The 19,806-nt window shown below is 38.8% G+C and overlaps 2 protein-coding genes across 11 annotated transcripts in view; one reads left to right on the top strand and one right to left on the bottom strand.

Moving 5' to 3' along the window:
* Window positions 1-9,054, top strand: part of zgc:66433 (uncharacterized protein LOC321250 homolog) — a 33,921-nt gene extending 24,867 nt beyond the window's left edge. For all 10 annotated transcript variants that reach the window (XM_053505684.1, XM_053505681.1, XM_053505677.1 and 7 more), the window contains 7 exons: window positions 4,070-4,225; window positions 4,504-4,615; window positions 4,692-5,089; window positions 5,221-6,514; window positions 6,666-6,793; window positions 8,247-8,334; window positions 8,788-9,054. In XM_053505684.1, coding sequence (XP_053361659.1) covers window positions 4,070-4,225; window positions 4,504-4,615; window positions 4,692-5,089; window positions 5,221-6,514; window positions 6,666-6,793; window positions 8,247-8,334; window positions 8,788-8,951 — 2,340 coding nt within the window. In that variant the 3' untranslated portion in view covers window positions 8,952-9,054. The remainder of the gene's footprint in view (window positions 1-4,069; window positions 4,226-4,503; window positions 4,616-4,691; window positions 5,090-5,220; window positions 6,515-6,665; window positions 6,794-8,246; window positions 8,335-8,787) is intronic.
* Window positions 9,055-9,256: 202 nt separating this feature from the next.
* Window positions 9,257-17,678, bottom strand: si:dkey-74k8.3 (uncharacterized). The gene is made up of 3 exons (XM_053505685.1): window positions 16,890-17,678; window positions 12,465-12,567; window positions 9,257-11,590 (listed from the first exon to the last, which is right to left on the bottom strand). Exons 1-3 carry the CDS (start codon window positions 17,106-17,108, stop codon window positions 11,226-11,228), a joined length of 687 nt encoding a protein of 228 aa, XP_053361660.1. The 5' UTR covers window positions 17,109-17,678; the 3' UTR covers window positions 9,257-11,225.
* Between the last annotated feature and the right edge of the window lie 2,128 nt (window positions 17,679-19,806).

Here is a 19,806-nt window from a genome sequence, read left to right as displayed (position 1 = left end):
AGAGAGGCTTCCGTCTTGGGCCGATTCGGTCCATGGAGATTGAAACTGGGTTATAGTGGTGTTCTCGTAACTTCTGGTACATGGCAGACCTGTAATCAGTGGCTCCTGGGTTGTTTCTGATGATCTGATCGAGTTGGAAGACAGTTTGCGTTCCCCCACGTACCAGTTTTTTAACAACTGCAGTTGTTTAAAAGTGGCTCCAAGAGACATTCCTGACTCGTCTACATCCACTACCTCTTTCTCATGAAGTCATACCAATATTTGGTTTAGATTTTGGCTTTGAAACAGACTTCATTATTTCGTTTCATCCAGGTTCGACGGCGGCTATAATTGCATCCATGCTATTTGAGCTAATTACAGTTTGCGTCTGCATTTCGGCCTGGTCACCGTAACTAGCATTGGTCAGAGTCTGGCAGGTGGTGACATTTGATCTCACTGTGGGTAAAAAAAAATAAAAATGACTTCAGTCTGAAAAAATTAATTACTGCAGCCAGGAAGTGCTTGTCTTCGCTGCCTGTCACCGTTGAAGGCAAACAGATGTTGAGCTCAGCAGGACAGGTTTATCTCAATGGACGCTGCAACTTGCTGGGCGAGAATCCTGAAAAGCTGTTATTTTTGGCATATAACATTTTGATTGTATGTATTAACTGATAAAAGTCGCATCGGTTACGCAACATTTAGTGCATGATGCACTGTCATGTGTTTCTTAATTATTATTATTTTATTAAATGTTGTATTTTGTTGTACACTGATGTTTGGTTTCAATTACGGCCAAAATTCTTGCATACAGTTATGGCTTAGTTTTGTTTATGGGTGAAAGTAACACCGCGTTTACGGCGCCAGTCACGGCCACGGTACCTATAAATTCTGGTTTCGGTCGTCCTTTACTTTCTCAGATCTCTACAGAGCTGCTTGGACTTTACCATTGTACTAAGTGTTGTTCAATCCAATGAATGTCATCAGTGAAAGCTACCAGCTGTAGTCAGCCATGATCACTAACAGGAAGTTGAGAGGTCAAAGGTGTACTCTGCAAAAGTCATTTTGGGACTTCCAGGACTCTAAATTAATAATCTAAGTGGGTTTATGTTTATTTTTGATCCTGTATGTATCATTTTGACTTTGTGTTGAAATCAGATCCATTACATTTAACCTTGTGCTCCCTGGACTTTTTCAACACGAGTTCTATAATCATCCTTCGGAGAAATCATTTAAAGCCTAATCTTGCCATAACATTCATTATATTCATGATACGTGTACATAAACTTCCAACCACAACCGCATTTTATGTACATTATCAAGGTTTTTCTATAAAACCATATGTGGATGTCATGTATTATGTACTGTATACACACTTTAACAGCAGAGTAAAAGAACGTTCCCAGACTCTGAGTGAGCCATCTAAATACTATTTAGTTGGCCCGACTGCCTTGTTTACACAAAGCACACTCAAACACACTGTATTGACTCTGACAAGAAGAATGCAAGAACTTGAATACTGTTGTTATATGGATAATGGCTGCAGCGCAACGTGGGAAATAAGGCAGTAAAGAGTAAAACGTCAAGCATCATAAAAGCATCAGATCCTCAGCTATATCTGACTCCGTAAGAAAGCACACTTTTAATCACGCTCACTTTTTCTCAAATCTATTTTGGTGACCCGGTGTGTCCTCGGCATCCACTAGTACAGTTAACCAGGCTAGGAATTCTTGATCTGACTGTAATAACTGGTCTTTCTGTTCTTCGGGTCATTTTTGAAGGATTCATCATCTGTTGCTTCACTCCTGAGGTTCTCATCAAAGTTGCGGTGCGGTCTGAACCCGCATTCCGGTGGCTCGGCTTGGCAGTCGTCCTGTCTGCCAGAAATGGGGTTATTACAGTATGCCGAGGCTGCCAGGCCGAACCCGGGCCGCAGCACAAACACACATTTCTCTTATAGCCTGTAGCCCCTTGGCACTCGTGATCTCTGTACACACAAAGAGTAGAGAGCACACTGACTTGTTTTTTTTTTTCGGCTTCGGATTTCCCAAGTTATAACTGCTTCTTTTAAGGACGAGATTGTTCATGTGAATGTTCAGTGTTTGTCTCATTTCCTGTTTTGTCATGAATGTGAATACAATGAACAGGACATTAGCGTCACAGTGCATTTACACATATTCAGGAATCGATCTGTAACTTGGTGGTCTAACTACTGACCCACCACCTTCACAAGCACACTGTTGGTATTAATGAACTCGTTGATGGTTTATTAAATATGCATATCATAATTGTCCATGTTTAAACTCAACAACAATGAACAGTTTCATCAATGGAATGCCATTAGTATAGACTGGTATGAGCATCCTACGTCAGGGTGTCATAATGTGTAAAACAAGGTTATATAATATATTATGAGGTTTCAGTATCATAAATAAATTCAGAGTTACCACCTGTATCCTAATTCTTCTTTAATTTTCTGTTTGATAATGAAGAAACTACTTAACTTTCCTGGGAATGTCTACTATCCAAATAATATTTACCAGCATTTCTTGGGTGGTCCTTCTTTTTTTTTTTTTTCTTTTTGGATTGCATAGAGGGGCTAAGAGTAACTGTACGCTCTCCTGGCTCGGAAAACAAAACGTCTCATACTCTAATATTTCATTTTACTGTCTTTGAAAACAGCACACGCTATGGTGGCCAATCCATGTGTTTAAATTATTCCTTATGCTCCGAAAAAATCACTTTTTCGAGTCCTGGAATATATACAGTACATGCCACCAGGGAAGGAAGAATCCATAGATGGGATTTAAATTTCTGCCTGGTCATTTAGTCCATTCATCTCGTCAGCTGACCTCGTTTTATTGTCACATAACGTTGCTCAGACTAGACCTGAGCGACTGAAGCAACCCCAGATCATAACACCCAAGTCTCCGAGGCTTGTACAGTGGACACTATCTATGAGGAATGCATGGCTTCATGCGGTTCCCCTTCTTACATCACTCTGGAATAGGGTCAATCTGGTCTCATCAGGCCACATGACCTTTTGCCCCTTTCTCCACAGTAAAATCTTTAGGCTCTTATGTTCGTTAGCCATAGCTGAGATTTCTACTGTCGGTTTTTTGCTGTGCAACTTCACCAAGCATTTAAGTGACTCATTTTTCCATGTCGTTGATGGTTCAGCACAATCCTTCCAGGTTGTAATAATGCAACAGACAGTTCTTAACCCAATTTCGGGTTTTCATTCTTAGCTTGATGCAGGCCAAACATTCGAACCTTCTGTATAAAAGGTCTGTCCATTGGGTGCATATCGTACTCGCATGACAATCCGGTATTAAAATACAATCTGTGTATTTTGTGTCGTTAGGACACTTGGCTTAGCAATGTGTCGAATAAGAAAACCCAAGTGTAAAAATATATTATGAAGTTTCTAGACATTGGTGATGTCAGAGGACAAAAATGCTGCCCCTCATCCGTGTTCCACTGTTGATCCAAGCGAAAAGACCTTTGTTTGTGTGTGTTTTTTCTTTCCTTTTGTTTTCAAAAAAGGAAATAACTTAAGACACCAGTCAGAGTTGACTAAGCTAAGAGGAAAGAGAATACAGAAGAGAGTACAGAACTGAAAGACTTGGGTCTTGGGCCTTAAATGAGACCAGGCCCTAAATATACTTCTGATCTGTTTCTCCCGTGGTTGAATGCAGGAAGGAAATCCATGATTATATTCTTAACCGTAATGCAAGTGAAAGGCCAGTTGTTAAAGGGTAAAGGATATGCCGAGTAAAAAAAAAACAAAAAAAACAGTGTGTCTAATATTCAAAAATAGTCCAGAGGTTTCTGGGAACAAGCTAGTTTACACTTCCATCGCCCCTCTTCCATTCTATTCACTCCTTGATTATTCTATTCATTATTCCCATAAAAGCTGTGTGCACAGATCATTAGACAAACAAAAGTGTCTGTGCATCTGAAAAGAACTGAATAGCGTCGTTCATAAATAAATTACTTCATTAAAACCCTGTTGAGTTTTATTGCTGGTTATGCATTGGAATAGAAATAGATGCAGATTGATGCTGATTTTATTTCTCGTCTCTCTATGTAGATGTCTGGGGCTTCATCGAGACCAAGTACCCCACAGACATCCATTCCTGTGGACTTCAGTGAGCCAGCCAGCTCCCTCTCCTGCCTGGACAGTTCTGCTGCCCATCACCGCATTGCTGTCAAGTCCAGAGCCTGTGCTAAAAGAAAACCTGCCAGTGTGAGGAATACCTAGCACTCACTCATTCACTCTTCTGGGAGCTAAAACTCATACTGTGTGCTTGTTTTTACGGGTTTTAGACCCTTCTCAGTTTGTAGAGTGGCAGGAAAGCATTTCTGGACTGTGTCCAAACCCACCACAGAGATTCGTATTTACATATTTGGAATTGGCCAAGTAGGTTGGACAATGGACGAGGTGTTCAGGGGTAGTTATCTAGACGTCATGCGGTAGCCTTTAATTTGACAGTTTCAACAAGCAACCTTTTTGCATGTATTTAGAGGGAGATGTTACAACCCAAGAGAAGAGACCTGAGAGAAAGAGTACTACTTCGAGACACAGAGGACAAACTGAGAGCTGCAAGAACAAGCACAGAAGAAGAGGAGAGTAAAGGTGGGTGATGTTCAGTTCTTACCCTAACTTTAATCTTAAGGCACTAAACTAATAGTAACGTTTAATTCTTAATCAGATAATGTTCCAGAAGAGATCTGCGAAGTCCAAGAGGAATTTCCAAAAAGCCCATCAGTGTTAGAACAGGATGAGGAGGAGCTGCCAGTGTCTTCTCAAAGTCAAAGATCATCTACAATAACTTCCAGCTCTGCTGAGGCTTCTGATGATGATGATGATAATGTTGATGATGAATGTGTCCCTGATGAGGATCACGGCCTCAGCTCTATGATCCTAGAAACCTCCTTTGAGAATCCAGTAAGACTGGAGCTCCAGACTGAAGACTTCCTGCTGGATGGAGGATGTGAGGTTGTCACTGAAGAGCAGGGTTCCCTGCTAGAGGAAGTGCTGAGTTCCCTGAAGGGCCCCCTTGTGTCGAGGCTGGTGCTGGAGTCCGAGGCTACAGTTGAGCCGATGGAGGTTGGAATTTAATATTTGAGGGGAATTACCTCTCTGTAGCTCATAAATAGGTCTTGCTAATCCCCAAGCAAAAACATCAGACAATGTACTTTAACCTAACCATGTTTAAATCTTACCATTTTCTACCTCAGGTTGAAGACACAGCTGGCGAAGATGGCCTAGATAACCCAGATGTGGACAGCGCAACAGAACAACCCGACTTCACAGATCCGTCCTCCGTCCTAGACGACCAAGTACCAGTTGAAAAGACTCTTTCTGAATCTGTCACACTTTTACAAGAGGTAGAGCAAGTTTTACAGGAAGATGAGAAGCCAGAGTTTGCTGATGAAGTTCCTTTTGAAGAAGATCTGCAGTTGCGTGAGGGTAGTATTGAGGACGAGGAGTATCAGGTTGAACTTGAAGTTCAGGATCAGGACAACAATAAAGAATTGGAGGAGGAAGTGGTTGAAGATGGTGAGAACATGGTCGGTTCTTGGGAAGAAGTAGTCATGGACCAAGAGGATGGGCCTAAAGAAATGGAGGAAGATATGATTGAAGAAGAGAAGCAAGAGTGTGAGGAAGATGCAGAAAATGAAGCTGATCAGGAGAAAGAGATCTTGGTTGAAGATAACAAAGAGGACACAGATGCTAAAGAAGAAGGAGGAGGAGGAGAAGAAGAAGAAACCGAAAATGAAACCAGGGATCAGTCCTGTCCAATGGAAGATAAAGAACAAGAGGTCGAATTGGTCACAAGCATTAAAACTGAAAGCTACCATGAGATTGACCAATCAATCAAAGATCGTGAGCCTGAGAATCTTTTATCACAGGAGTATACTGAGAAACCATCCTTTGTAGTGATGACTTCTCTTGAGCTCAGTTCTCCCAAGAAACTCTCAAACCAGCCCAAGGAGCTGGAGGATGTCCCTCAAATTCTACAGGAAGCCACTAACGAGGAGCAGTTCGTTCTGGAAGAATGCACCGATCATTCTGCGGAAAGTCTCCAGATTAATGATGAACATTCAGAGGAGGTCCTTCAGGAGGAAGTGTTGTCTGAGGGTCTCCAGTCAAGCTCCTCTGAAAGTGAGGCTGCTCAAGATTCGATTCACGAGGTCTCGGATGATGAACCTGTGTTTAAGTCACCAAGCAGAGATCTGTCCTCTGATTCAGTGAGAGCTGAGCCATCTCCCAGCCAAGTGGAGACTCTGAGTCTGCCCTTATCCCCACTCCAAGCTGATGAGGACACAACTCCAGAGAACCCTTTTGGAGTACGGCTGCGAAAGACGCCAGTTCTTCACCGCTACGCTTCTGAAGGAGAAAGCCCAACTCCTGTCACAGAGCCCATGGAGACACAGAAGTCACCATTCTTAGAGCAACTTTCCAGGAAACCTGCTTTGTCCAAGAAGCCCGAGGTGGTTGATGGTGTTGTGAAGCCCAAAAGAACCTCAGGTACCAACTGCTTATTTTGTATTATCTGCACTCACTGTGCTAAGTCACAATCAAGAGATATTTTATCTATCTCGTATCATGGCGTATCGTGTTTAAATGTTAAATGAAAGCAAAAAACATAAATAAATGATGATGCTGTTACAATTTACAGATGTAACTGGTAAAGCATCGGTGGAAAGCTCAGAGTCTCCAAGCTGGATCTCTTTGGCCAGGCAGAAGCAAAAAGTCTTCAAAGAGAACGTCCTTGAGGAATCACCTGAGAGCAGGTTCCCAACCCAGGTGAGCATTCCTACTTATCCTTGAAGGAATTGTTCAGGTTTTTAAAAAGCTGCCTTAAATCAAAATTGACTTGATTTGAAGTACATTAGCGTAGGTCTTGGTCATTATAACATTTCCTGCTCTGTTCACCGACTATTTTGTAAAGTTGGTCACTAAGAACATGAGTAAAGTGTAAGTAATCGGGTTCAGACTTTACATTTACAGCACTTGGCAGACCACCTTATCCAGAGCGACTAACATTTAATTTCATTATACATCTGAGCAGTTGAGCGTTAATGGGGGCCCAAGAGTAGCAACAGGGATTGGAACCTGGGCCCTTGGGAACCTGGGAGATAAATCAAGTTGGTATCTTTGGATGTTGTGGTCAGCATTTAGTACAAATTTAACATGGAGCTGCCATGTCGGTTTGACATGAAGACGTAAACAGGGAGTGCAGTCATATTTGATGTTATAAAAGACAACCTTCTCATTTACTCTTTCGAGAAAAAAAAAAACGTTCAATAAACGTGCAAAAATAGTAACAGCGCCATCACCAGTAGCAAATGGTGCATAAACATAGAAAAATATTATTTTAATATTTTGTAAAAAAAAAAAAAAAAAAATTTAATATTTGTTATAGATAATGATGTTAATATTCCTAAAACTCCAAAAACTCAAACGAAGGAGGCTTTAGACATCGAACTGCATGTTCGATTGAGTTTTCAGATATGTCAGGTTTATGTAAAGTTATGATCAGTTTTAATACACAGAAAAGGTTACTGCTACTGGAATATATGAAAATGGTGTCGCAAAAATGTTGAACTCTTAAAATGCTCGTATTCGTATAACTTTTGGTCACAGAAACAACAGAAAACAAACATAAAATTATATGATCTTATGCATCTGTGCTATTTGTTCGCCTGTGTGACCCATTTTTACATTTCTTTGCTCTGTCATTTTTGTATAGTAGATTGAAATGTTATTAAATTTGATGAATTATATTGCCCAGGTTGTGCTGGAAACAAAAACACTTATTTTATATCGCACAACCCTGACTCTCTCTCTCTCTCTCTCTCTCTCTCTCTCTATATATATATATATATATATATATATATATATATTATTTTTATATATTATATAATTATGGGTTTTAAGAGCTACACGACTAGCACCTAAGTACTTGTATGTAGTCTTCTTAGATTTACGGTCTGAGGAATTTACCAAACTGTGGAATACGTTTGTATACTGTCACACCCCTACAGGCTATACAAACAAAATGCATTTTCTGTTTGTTTCTCTTCTTTAGTCATCTGTCCCAATCCCAGAGAGCTATTTTTCCATGTTGTAACCAGGGAAATATGTAGTGCATCTAGAGTCGTTTTTTTTTTAAATATATATATATATATGTCTAAAGTAAGCATATACATTTTGTAAACTTGTCATACATTCAGTGACTTTTTCTTTTCTTTTCTAGGAGGAACTGAACAAGAAGAGTTTGACGGATGATCTGTCAGGTCCGGTTAACAAGGATCAGCTAAAACCTGTCGCTTCACCAGTTAAAGGTAATAACATTGTTATTGCATCAAATACTGTATAAACCTTATCCGTATACAGTATGCATACATAAATTCATGGTTATTCTGTTTGGACTCAAATGTGCACCATAAACAACAGCTGTTAAAGCCTTTAGTTTAGTCCTAGGACTGTTTTGAGGACAAACTGGAGGCTGAAGAACAAAATAAACTAGAGTAAAGTTGATACGTTGCTGCCCTCTAGTGGAAGTCTTAAGTTACTGTCATGTAAAATATATCTCAGTGGGATTTATTCCTCATTTACTTAAATTAACAATTCTTGTACATCACTTTAACATGTACTTTTTAGTCAGGAGTACTTTTTTAAATTTTATTCTTTTTTCTGGAACAGACTATTAAATGTCCTGTATGAAAGCTCACATACTTTAAGGTTTAATTGTACACCTATAACTGATTATATTACTTTTCCTTTTTTGTGGCCAGTGTCGTGTTCTTTGGAGATATCCAAACCGGCCGTGGTGGAAAAGGAGAAGAGAAGCATCAGCCACCCAGTTCCAGCTCCTCTAACCCAGGATGAGCCTCCATGGCTGGCCCTGGCCAAGAAGAAAGCCAAAGCCTGGAGTGAGATGCCACAGATTGTGCAGTAAAGACCAAGAAAGCTCCAGGCTCAACGCTCAAAGCTTCGTTTCAGGACATTTTGCACACACGGAAACGAACTTATCCAGTACCTGCGATGTCTTTCTCTCTTTTTTTTTTTTAGTCTTTCTTTTTACACACAAAACCACAAATCTTTAACAGACATCTAATTAACCTGACAATATAATCCACATATTAAACATTCTTGGGCCCTAAAGGTAAGAACTGACATTTTACTCGGTAATACATATAAATTGATCTTAAATCTTTAAATTAAACATTCTTACAAAAAAAATGTCTGATTTTTTAAAAAAAATTTTACTCAATAATGTTTGCCTTTGATCAGCTTCTTGAAGTAATTGTTTAAAAACATAGACACCTTTGTATTTATTTATCTCTTTCATGTAATGTTTTATGCAGTGTTGGTCTATTTTTGTATTATATTTACAGTTGTGTGTCTTGTACATAAACATTTAAAAAAAAAAAAAAAACTTCCTTGATTGATTTTGTTCATTTTAAAAGGCGTACAGTATTTACACAGACTTGTGTTAAGTTTCATGTCAAACATTTGTGTTATGCTTAATTATTCATTACTTATACACAAAGAAACAGAAAAACATTGTTGTTATTATTATTTATTATAATATTTTCAGCCTTAAATTCATATCTGGAATTTCAGTGTCTTTCTAAAACTAATTTCCTTATTGCCTTTTTTTAAACCAAAAATGAACCAACAATTTTTTTCCCCTTTTATGTCTGTACATCAAAATTAGTCTGTAAAAGCACCTTGGAAGAATTCCAAAAAAATGGATGAATAAGAGTTAGTCATATATTTGTGTATAGTTCAACAATATCACATGAGATGGAGTGCTGTCGTGCCGAATATCAGTACTGTGGTCATGGGGACAAGTTTGCAGCAGAGTACTAAAGATATCACAGATGTGCTGATATTTAGTACAACCTCATTCGAGACATTGCTTTCACAAAACAGTCCCATGATCATTAGATTACTGCAACAGACAACTAACTAGGATCTGGCTATCTGACTATAGGATCTGGCGACTGACAGCTAGTGTAATTAATGGGTAAAAGTAGTGTTAACTTCTTTAAAGTTCTGGGGTTGAATCCCAAGTAGCATTACACAGACCTTGCCTCTGAATTGCCTCTGAACTATTTAGAAGCAGTTACTAAGGAGACAAAGTGTCCATTATCAGGCGTGTTTTCTGAAAAGTGATTCCATGACTGGTTTTAAATGTGGGTTTTGACGGGACATATCCATACAGACCTTTTTTTCCCCCCATACTATGACTGACAGTGTAATTAACTATTGTGAGACACCAGTGACAGAGTATAATATAATATAATTAAACAACCCAGTGCTGTTATTTGCTATTATGCTGTCAGCACTATCACCTACCCCTCGTCCAATCAGATTACACCGTCAGAACTAATTGTTTAATTTACAATATCTGTATTATTGAGGCCCTATGTTATCATTGTGTGTGAAGGGCCCTCTTGTTCTTCTTAACATTATTAGGGCCCAGGCACTTAAGCCTAATGTCAGAATGTACGAGGGCCCTATTGTTTTTGTTTTTTTAAGGATTATTTATTATGGCCCGAGCATTATGACATTCATCACTATGATGTCATAGTCATGATGTCATCGCCTTGCTAACAGTCTATATTAATCTTTTTGCTGTAATACATTTATTGTTCCTCTTGTGAGAACCTACAGTACACTTAAACATACAGCAGACAGAAAACATTTCTGTGAGGAACAGTTAATGTTCAGTAAAAAGGTTTCAGCATCACCTGTAAAGCCTCCACTTCATATCAAAACAACCCTGGTGTTGATGATTTTCCCAGAACAGCATGTACTGAAATGCTTTATTCTTTTTTTATTATTGTTCTTTAGTTCCATTGTACTCTTGTACACTTACTTTAAAATGACACCACGCGTCTCCATCTCCATTAGGTCCATAATTAATGATGGAAACATTCAATCAAGCTGAGTCAATTAGCTAGAATATATATGCAACGTTACTTGTCGCCAACTTCAAAAAACTCAGCAACATTGTAAGTTAGGGGGGGGATTTATATATATATATATATATATATATATATATATATATATATATATGCTCTAAAATGATTTAAAAATTTAAGTAACCATAGAAAGCTGTTTAGTCCAGTATGTCCTCAATACTGTCTATTTAACTGTCTCTATCTTTCCACTATCTCTCCATCTCCACTAACTACATTCCTAAATCAAGCAGAGTCTCTTCTCACTCTCTTTTACTTTTCTTCTCCATCACTGCCATTTTGCCCTCCAGCCTCTTTAGTTGACTCTCCAGGGTGCTCAGGTCTGTCCCTCTTCTCCTGCTAGTGGCTACATTCAACACGGCGGCGACCATGGCCAGCAAGAACAGACGCACAAGCGTGGTTTCAGGGGAGGCCTTTGGATCACTGATGATCCGACTGAAGATCCACAGGAGCATGATGACCTTCAGCATCCAGAATCCACGCTGTAACAATGCTACAGTCACATGCATCACGGCACAAAGGATCCAGTAACTAAACACCGCCAGGAGCATCCATTTCGCTGCTAAGGCCATGCCCTCAGGGGTGAAGTGAGGCATGGACACAACATCTGGAGAATGGGAAATAAATGAGAAAAAGCATTAGATAAGATGCTAGCTTAGTGCAGCATAGAGCAGAGATATTTAAGGAAATAATAATAATAATAATAATAATATTCTTCTTCATAAAATGTGATGGATGTTCAAGTCAAACTGGGACTTTGATGAAATTTGTTGTGAATAAAGGTTTCAAACTGAATGACATTTACAGAAGTCTTTAGGCACAGAATGTTGAGACACTTCGCCGCAGTAAATCTTTTTTTAAAAGGCTGTCTGTAGGTGATGGACAATCCCTGCTTTGGAATGCCTTAACAGATAATTATTGCCACATCCCCCTACAGGCATGACCTTGCTTCAATCCATTTCTACATTTTTGGGCCATTACAGGAGTTCCTGGGAGGCCAGGGTTTCAGATGTGAAGCAGGCGGTCAGATCATGACTTTGGTTTACTGATTATATAGAGAAATAAAAACAGTTCTGTTATTCTGCACAGTAAAAAGTCTCGTTTTGACTTGAACACCCCTTGTATGTTTAGGAAGTTGCTATTCATCGAGTTTACCATTCTTAATCGGCAAAGAGTGTACCTGTCATGCACTCTTTCATTAACAGAATACCTTTCAGAGTAGCGACACATATATAGCATTCCTGTCTGTCTCTCTCAATCTCTCTCTCTCACACACACACACACACTGAAATTGCATCAATAGTTTCTCAAACATACTTTCTCTCTTACACAAGCATGAACTCTGGACCTTCCTGGGTGTGTTCCTGTGCGTGCGATTCATGTTTCAGTCAGAAATGTTCAGACATCCACCTGTACTACACTAGTAGAAAACTAATTTTTGAGTCTTGATATTCAACCGTAAGTTTTTACAAGTTACCTACCACCTAGTCCAGTGGCACGCAGAATCTCAGCCATGTAAACAACGATGACGTTCAGGCCTCCAGCAGCCCCTTCGGCTACAAACTGCAGCGCCATGTCCAAGAACTAGCAGGAACAGGGAAGAAATGGGAACACCGTGTGTGTGTGAGAGAGAGACAGGCGTCAGGTCAGATTTGACAGCATTAAGGAACAGACTAGCGTGTATCAAATGGTCTTTATCCACACACAGATAAAGAAAGCAGAGCTTCGTCACTTTGCCGATCATTAACCCGATGCTGCTTTGCACATAATGAGCATTCAGGGGATATGATAAAAGCATTAGGGTTTGAATGTGCTGAGTATGATGAGGATCAAAATCCACCACAAATATTGATCAGATAGGACATGGTTTAGTTTGGACTGAAATGACGTACAAGGCTGATGTAGACAACAGGTAATACAAGACGCTCTTACGGATGGGAGGCGATCAAGTTAAAGCAGGACTTTTTAATGTGCAGAATAAAAGAACACAGTTGTTGTTGTTGGTCTTTCGGTCTTTCCGATACGCACACAAGCCTGGCACAGGTTTTATGCCAGATACCCTTCCTGACACAACCCTTTTTTTTTTTTATCCGAGCTTGGGACCAGCACTACATCCAGTGGCTGAGGTTTCTGCATTGGCTGAGAATCGAAACGAGGTCGTCCATATGGCAGGTGAGAAACCAACCACTGAGCCACCAATGCCCTAATAACAGGACAAAATTACGAGAGTAAAAACCACCTTAATTTTTTTTATATAGTCCCCTGATACACTGATGCACTTATCCCAGTGTTTCACTAGTGCTTGAATGCCAATAAGGTAGAAAGTTTTCTTAGTGTGCATAAGTCATGTCTGATACGCTGGCCTCCCAGGAACTCCTTTAATGGCCCAAACATGAGGAATTCATTTGGAGTGAGGTCATTCTTTAAAACAAAACCGAAAAACAAAGTAACAAATTTAAAGACAAAATAACAATGAAAACAAAACAACAAAAACAAAAACAAATACAATATAACAAATCAGAAAACACAACGACATATCCAGAAACAAACTACTAAATGAAAAAACACAACAATTCAGTCAAACCGGAAAAGGTGGGTATAGTTCGCAAATTAAATTCTTATTGCTGATTGGACGAGACATCTGTCACTCAAAACATACAAGCAGTATTATCAAGTGAAGTCAGAATAATTTTTAAAGCACATTTAACACAACTTAGTTGACCAAAGTGCTGTATAATCCTAAAATACTGAAATGAAAATGCATCTAAATGTCCGTGTAGTTGCAGTACTTCATATATGTACTATATTTTGAGTGACAGATGTCTCGTCCAATCAGAGGTAAGAATCAACAAGTCAAAACTTAGGTGTGTTTTGCGAATGACATTCTTACCGCTGATTGGGCGAGACATCTGCCACTTAAGATCAGCACCAAGAATTTAATTCGCAAACCACACATAGGCATGTTGATTCTCACCGCTGATTGGACAAGACATCTGTCACTCAAAATACACAGGAAGTACTGCAGCCACACGGACATTTAGATGTATTTTCATTAAAGGATTCATTTCAGTATTTTAGGATTATATATTATTTTGGTCAACTAAGTTGTTGTTAAATGTGCTTTAAAAATTAATCTGACTTTACTTGATAGTACTGCTTGTATGTCTTGAGTGACAGATGTCTCATCCAATCAGCGATAAGAATTTCATTCGCGAACTATACCTACCTTTTCCGGTTTGACTGAATTGTGTTTTCTCATTTGGTATTTGGTTTCGGGATATGTTATTGTGTTTTCTGATTTGTTATATTGATTTTGGTTTTGTTATTTTACACTATTCGGCCACTGTAATTTTCCTTTACTTCAGTTATTAGCATACTGTGGTAAAAATCTGTGAATGTGAATCGGTTTTATACGTTCATTCACGAGAGAGTTCATCACAAGTCCCGGTTTGACTTGAACAACAAGTACTTTTGCACTTTAATCCAAATCAAGTATTGTAACCAGAATAATAGAGTGCTTATTGTAGTTTAATAATTTAATGAGAATTGGTGACCATATACAATACCTATTTTGACGGTTAGCTGCACTGGCCTCAAACAAACCCACACATACATTATTAGAATCAGTTGCCATTTTATTAGGTATGCTCACCACATAGTAGAATAGTACATCTGCTGCTCTAAAACTACACCAGGGTACCTCTACATCACCTGGATGCTTTAAATACACCGCTACTAGTATTGCAGGGACCTGAAAGTGATGTCCATGAGATAAAGAGCTATACCCACGTCCATGCTTTTATAACCTCTCGTCTTGACTATTGCAATGCTTTGTTCTTTGGATTTAGCCACACCACTATGGCGCGCTTACAGTTGGTGCAAAATGCCACAGCCCGTTTTTTAACTGGTATAGGCAGACGAGAGCATATTACCCCAATCTTGGCTTCCCTTCACTGGCTTCCAGTGTATTTTCGGAATAAAATTCTTTTATTTGTATTTAAGTGTTTAAATGGTCTTGCTCCAGCCTCTGGTGGAATTGTTGCACCCAGGTCTACTGACAAGCTGCTTCTTGAAATTCCAAAAACCCGTTGCAAACTTCGAGGTGATCGTGCCTTTTCAGTAGCTGGTCCTCAATTATGGAATGAGTTACCCTTACTCATTCGACAAGCTCCATCAGTGGCTGTTTTTAAATCACGGTTAAAAACTCATTTTTACTCTCTGGCCTTCAACTCAGTGTGAAGCATTTTGAGATGTTTTGTGTTTTATATCTTGTTTCTCTTTGGATTATTAGTATTTTTATTATGACTATTATGAGTAGTAGTAGATTGTGTCGTTATGTTCTTAGTTGTTTCCTTTTCTTGTTACGATCATTTAAAATTTTCTTTTTTATTTATCATATTTAACTTATTATAAAACAGCCTACTGTTTATGTCCTGATTGTTGTCTTTTGTACAGCACTTTGGTCAGCTTTGTTGTTGTTTTAAAGTGCTATAGAAATAAAGTGGTATGGTATGGTATGGTATACCCTGTAACTGTGCACCTGAGGAAAGGTAGCGTCTCATAAAAAGGTCATTGTTGATACAGTGTTTAAAAACTTCAGTAATTCTGCTGTACCTGTAGATACCTGTATGTAGACTTGGGAAACAGGTTTTCAGTTGTCTAATGAGAGCTACAGCACAACAGGCTGTGTGAAAACGATACTTGAGTTCAGACATAGAGCTAGTGGAACGAACAAACACACACACACGTTAATATATATGCATTCCTGCTACAAGGTCAGCTGCTTGCATGCTAAATGATTTAAATATAGCACCTGTTCGAAACATGGACAAACCTACACACACTCCTGAACCTCTGATGTTATAACCAAATGTTATGCGGGGACCTCACAAGGTTGTGTAAGTAATTAGTCCACTTGGTCAGATCACCAAGGATGCATTTTAGCTCAGGGGGCCAATCCAACACAGTGCATACACACATTCATTCACACACTTCAGGTAATTTGGGAACGCCATTTAGCCCAATCTGCACGTCTTTGGACTATGGGAGAAAAACCTGAGTACCCGGATGAAAACCCACCAAGCACGGGGAGAACATGCAAACTCCATGCAGACGGAAATCAAACCCAGACCCTGGAAGTATAACGTGATGGTGCCGCCCCATTTCAAACTCATTTCCCTTTTTTTTTTTTTTTTTTTAACTGTGTAGCTTTTTCGGGAGAACGACCATTGTTAAAAGCGCCATATAATTACAACTGAAACTACCAAGCCAAAAAAAAAATTGCACACCCTTATATTTCAGTCAGCTACCTTTATTTTAGATTACAGCACATTATGGTGCCAATCCATGTGTTAAAATGATTCCCAGAACCATTCGTTCACAATCTGAGTCTGGGAATATACCCGTGCCGTCACATGAAGAAATAAAAATGGGTTGATGTGATATCTTGGTCTTTCAGGTCGTCATTTTATTGCCACCGTGTCGCTGAGCCTAGGCCTGACCAAATGAAGAAACCCCAGATCATGCTATAACACTTCCTCCAGGGGCATGGCATCATTCTTACCCTGACACATCTATCACCCTGGACCCAGGTTTCAATAACGCTTTAGACAGTTCTTAACACCATTTTGGCCAGGCGTTGTATGTAGAAATAATACACTAGCAGTCCAAAGTCACTTGATAAACTTAAGGTTGAGAAGCACTATGGAGCATCATGGGCTGAAGGTTTTTTTTTTTTTTAGCCTTTAACCTCCCTGTTTGTTAAGTGACTGGAAAAGCCTAACTAGGTCGTGTCAAGAGATCAAACTGAAGGGGGAAAAAGTTATTCTAAAAAATAAAGTGTGAATACCATAATCAAAATATGAAAAGATAAAACTTTTATAAGCTTTCTTACAAAATTTACTTACCGTCAAACACTTCTCGGTTGTATGGGCTCCAACTACCGAGTCCACATTGAGGCGCAGACTCTTTGCCATATCCGTCAGTCTGCAGCCAATTCTGAAAGGGTCCTCACCCAGCGTCTTTTCCCCTTCACACCTCACTTTTAGCGCCATGAGCACAAGCAGCCCCACACCGAGCAACCTCTGGCAGCCTGCACTCTGAAGTCGTCTACCACACCAAATCATCTTCAAGCAAAATGTCTTATGAAATAAAAAAAAAGAAAAAGGAAAATATACACCCAAGTGACTAAAACTTGAATTCCGAAAGGGCCCAACTGGAGAAGTTCACTTGAACACAAACGCGACTGTCAGCCTTCAGTACTCTCAAATCAGCACTTTCAAAATAAATCCAGATGACAAGTGTGTCAATCTATTTCAGTGGTGCAGATTTCATGTAGGAACCTGTTCGAGTTTCACTGGGAGGGGGAGTGTAAAAAAAAAAAAAAAAAAACAGCAGGAAATCACATCACAATCCAATTCTTTTATACAGGCCAGGTAATACTGCATTAAGTTTTCTACGAATCTGCACTGAATAACGTCAGAGTAATACAGCATTCAGCTATACAATTTACTTTTAAGAAATAATTAAATTAAAAACTAACTTTACTTTCTGAAGAGAAAAAGAGAAGCTCAGTAAAAGCCAATGAATCATAGAAGTCATCAAAGCCTTTTGTTATATAAACCCTTAAAAAAGAGCAAAAGAATAAGCAATCAAATATCCTACAACAAGAAAAGCCTTTATGGAGGCGTCCTGTCTGTGCTTCTCTTAACGTTTGGCAAGTGTACATGTAACGCAGGTGAAACTTGTTTAACTAGCAGTGGGAGGGAGCAGGAAGGAAAGAGAAGGCAGGGCTGAAAAACAAACTCGAAAATAAAGTTGCTTTTTACAACTTATGACATTAATTTACATTGGCCTTTCCCAGATGGCGTATTTGTAGAAGATCATTGTTTATATACATCGGTGGTTCTCAAAGTGTGGGGCGCGCCCCACTAGTGGGGAATACAAACATGACAGGTGGGGCGCAATGAACGGGAGGGAATTAGTGGAAAATAATAGGAAAGTACCTATTCTAATTCATGCTTTTCTTTATTGACAATAAAGATCGGACACTCGAAACTAAACAATCACACGCAAAGAAATGGATCATTAATACAAGTAATTTAAAATCACATTAGAGAAAAAGTGGAGCCATAGTGCAACAATAATGGTGTAACGTCGGCATGTTAATTCCAGAGGAACAATATATAAGGAAACAATCGGTATTATATATGTCATTTCATTTATTCCAGTGCGTATGCTGATGTTTCTGTATTTTTGTTTAAAATTATTATTCTTTCAGACAGTACTAGTCTGGCATTTCTAGTTTCCAGTGTGGTAACAAAGTTGCTTTTTGATCCTTCAGGCGCTGAATAGAATGGAAGATCAATATCGTTCTACGCTTTTTGTTGGTGTGCAGCATTTTGAGATGATCCTTAAATCATTCGTTGCGCCGTAGAGAATAATGGTGTTTATGATTTTAAACATATATAATTTAAGGCTTAAAGACAATGTAGAGAGGAAATATATGTGGGTATCTTATTTGTGGGTTTATTTATGCAGCTATTGAATTCGGAGATGCGAATATAAAGCTAACTTTAGCGCGGACACAAACAGGTTTTATGCGCTAAAATGCCACCCTGCCACGGATTGCCCCCTACATAATCTCTATCAAATATTATATTAGGACATACATTCAAAGGTTTATTATTATCGAATATATTATTACTATTATAATTAACCCTAGGCACGTGACAGCCGTCGAGACAAATCCCCCAAAATGATAATTTTATGGCACATTTATTTTGCAGGGGTTTGTCAATGTACAAATAACTAATTATTTATACCAAGTTACACTAAATAAATATTGTTTGTGGTGAAAAATTACATCAAATGATTTTTATTATAAAATAAGCTATATAAAAATATACATGTTCTATATGAAACAAATATATAAGTTTTATATTTTTCCCCTATACAACATTTTTTTTATATTGCTTTTTTTTATAATTAAATTCATTTGTTATAATTTGTCATTTGTAAACCATAAACCTATGAATTTATGTTCTAATATATTATTTGAAAGAGATTATATGGGGGGGGAAATCCGTGGCGGGGGTGGGTGGGACATTTTAGGGCATAACACCGGGTCAGTAGCGTACTGTACTGTATGTAGTCAGCATAATAACGTCAATGGATACATTTGTTACATGGACCACAAAAAAGCAGGTGATTCAGCACCAACAGCCTAATCAACCAAAGAGCCAGCCAAAAGGAAAACATGATGAAGCCCACTGTATGTTGCGCTTGGATTCATGGTTGTGATGGTGGGGCAGAGGAGAGACCCGTGTGTGTTTTGTGTCTTAAACCGCTGGCAGCAGACAGAGACCCAACAAAGTAGAAAGACACTTAGAGACAACACACCCCAGTCACGTTAATAAGCCACTCGACTTCTTTGAAAGAAAGCTCTAGATAAGTGACAGAGTAAGCCTGTTATTACAATAGCACGTGTATTTTATCTGTTTTGAACTTGGTGTTATTTGATCTTACTGGTTTAGAAATTGATATTTCAATAAATAGTACATTTGGCCGATTTCGTTATCATTTTTTGACAAGTGGGGCTTGAAAATTCGCCCACCCCCTTAAGTGGGGAATGACAGAAAATGTTTGAGAACCACTGATATACATGATATATAAATTCATTTAATAGCAGAAGTTTTTTGTTCTCGACTTTTGAGTTCTTGGATGATGCTGGATGACAGAAGTTTAATGATCTATACAAGAAATGCAATTAACAGCTAAAAAAGTGCACACACCTGACCATTACACTCATATGTACATGATAAA

This window comes from Clarias gariepinus, chromosome 10 (genome assembly GCF_024256425.1).
Source record: "Clarias gariepinus isolate MV-2021 ecotype Netherlands chromosome 10, CGAR_prim_01v2, whole genome shotgun sequence".
Classification (NCBI taxonomy): domain Eukaryota; kingdom Metazoa; phylum Chordata; class Actinopteri; order Siluriformes; family Clariidae; genus Clarias; species Clarias gariepinus.
The sequence above is the reverse complement of the archived record's forward strand: the minus strand, read 5'-3'. Positions and strand labels throughout refer to the sequence as shown.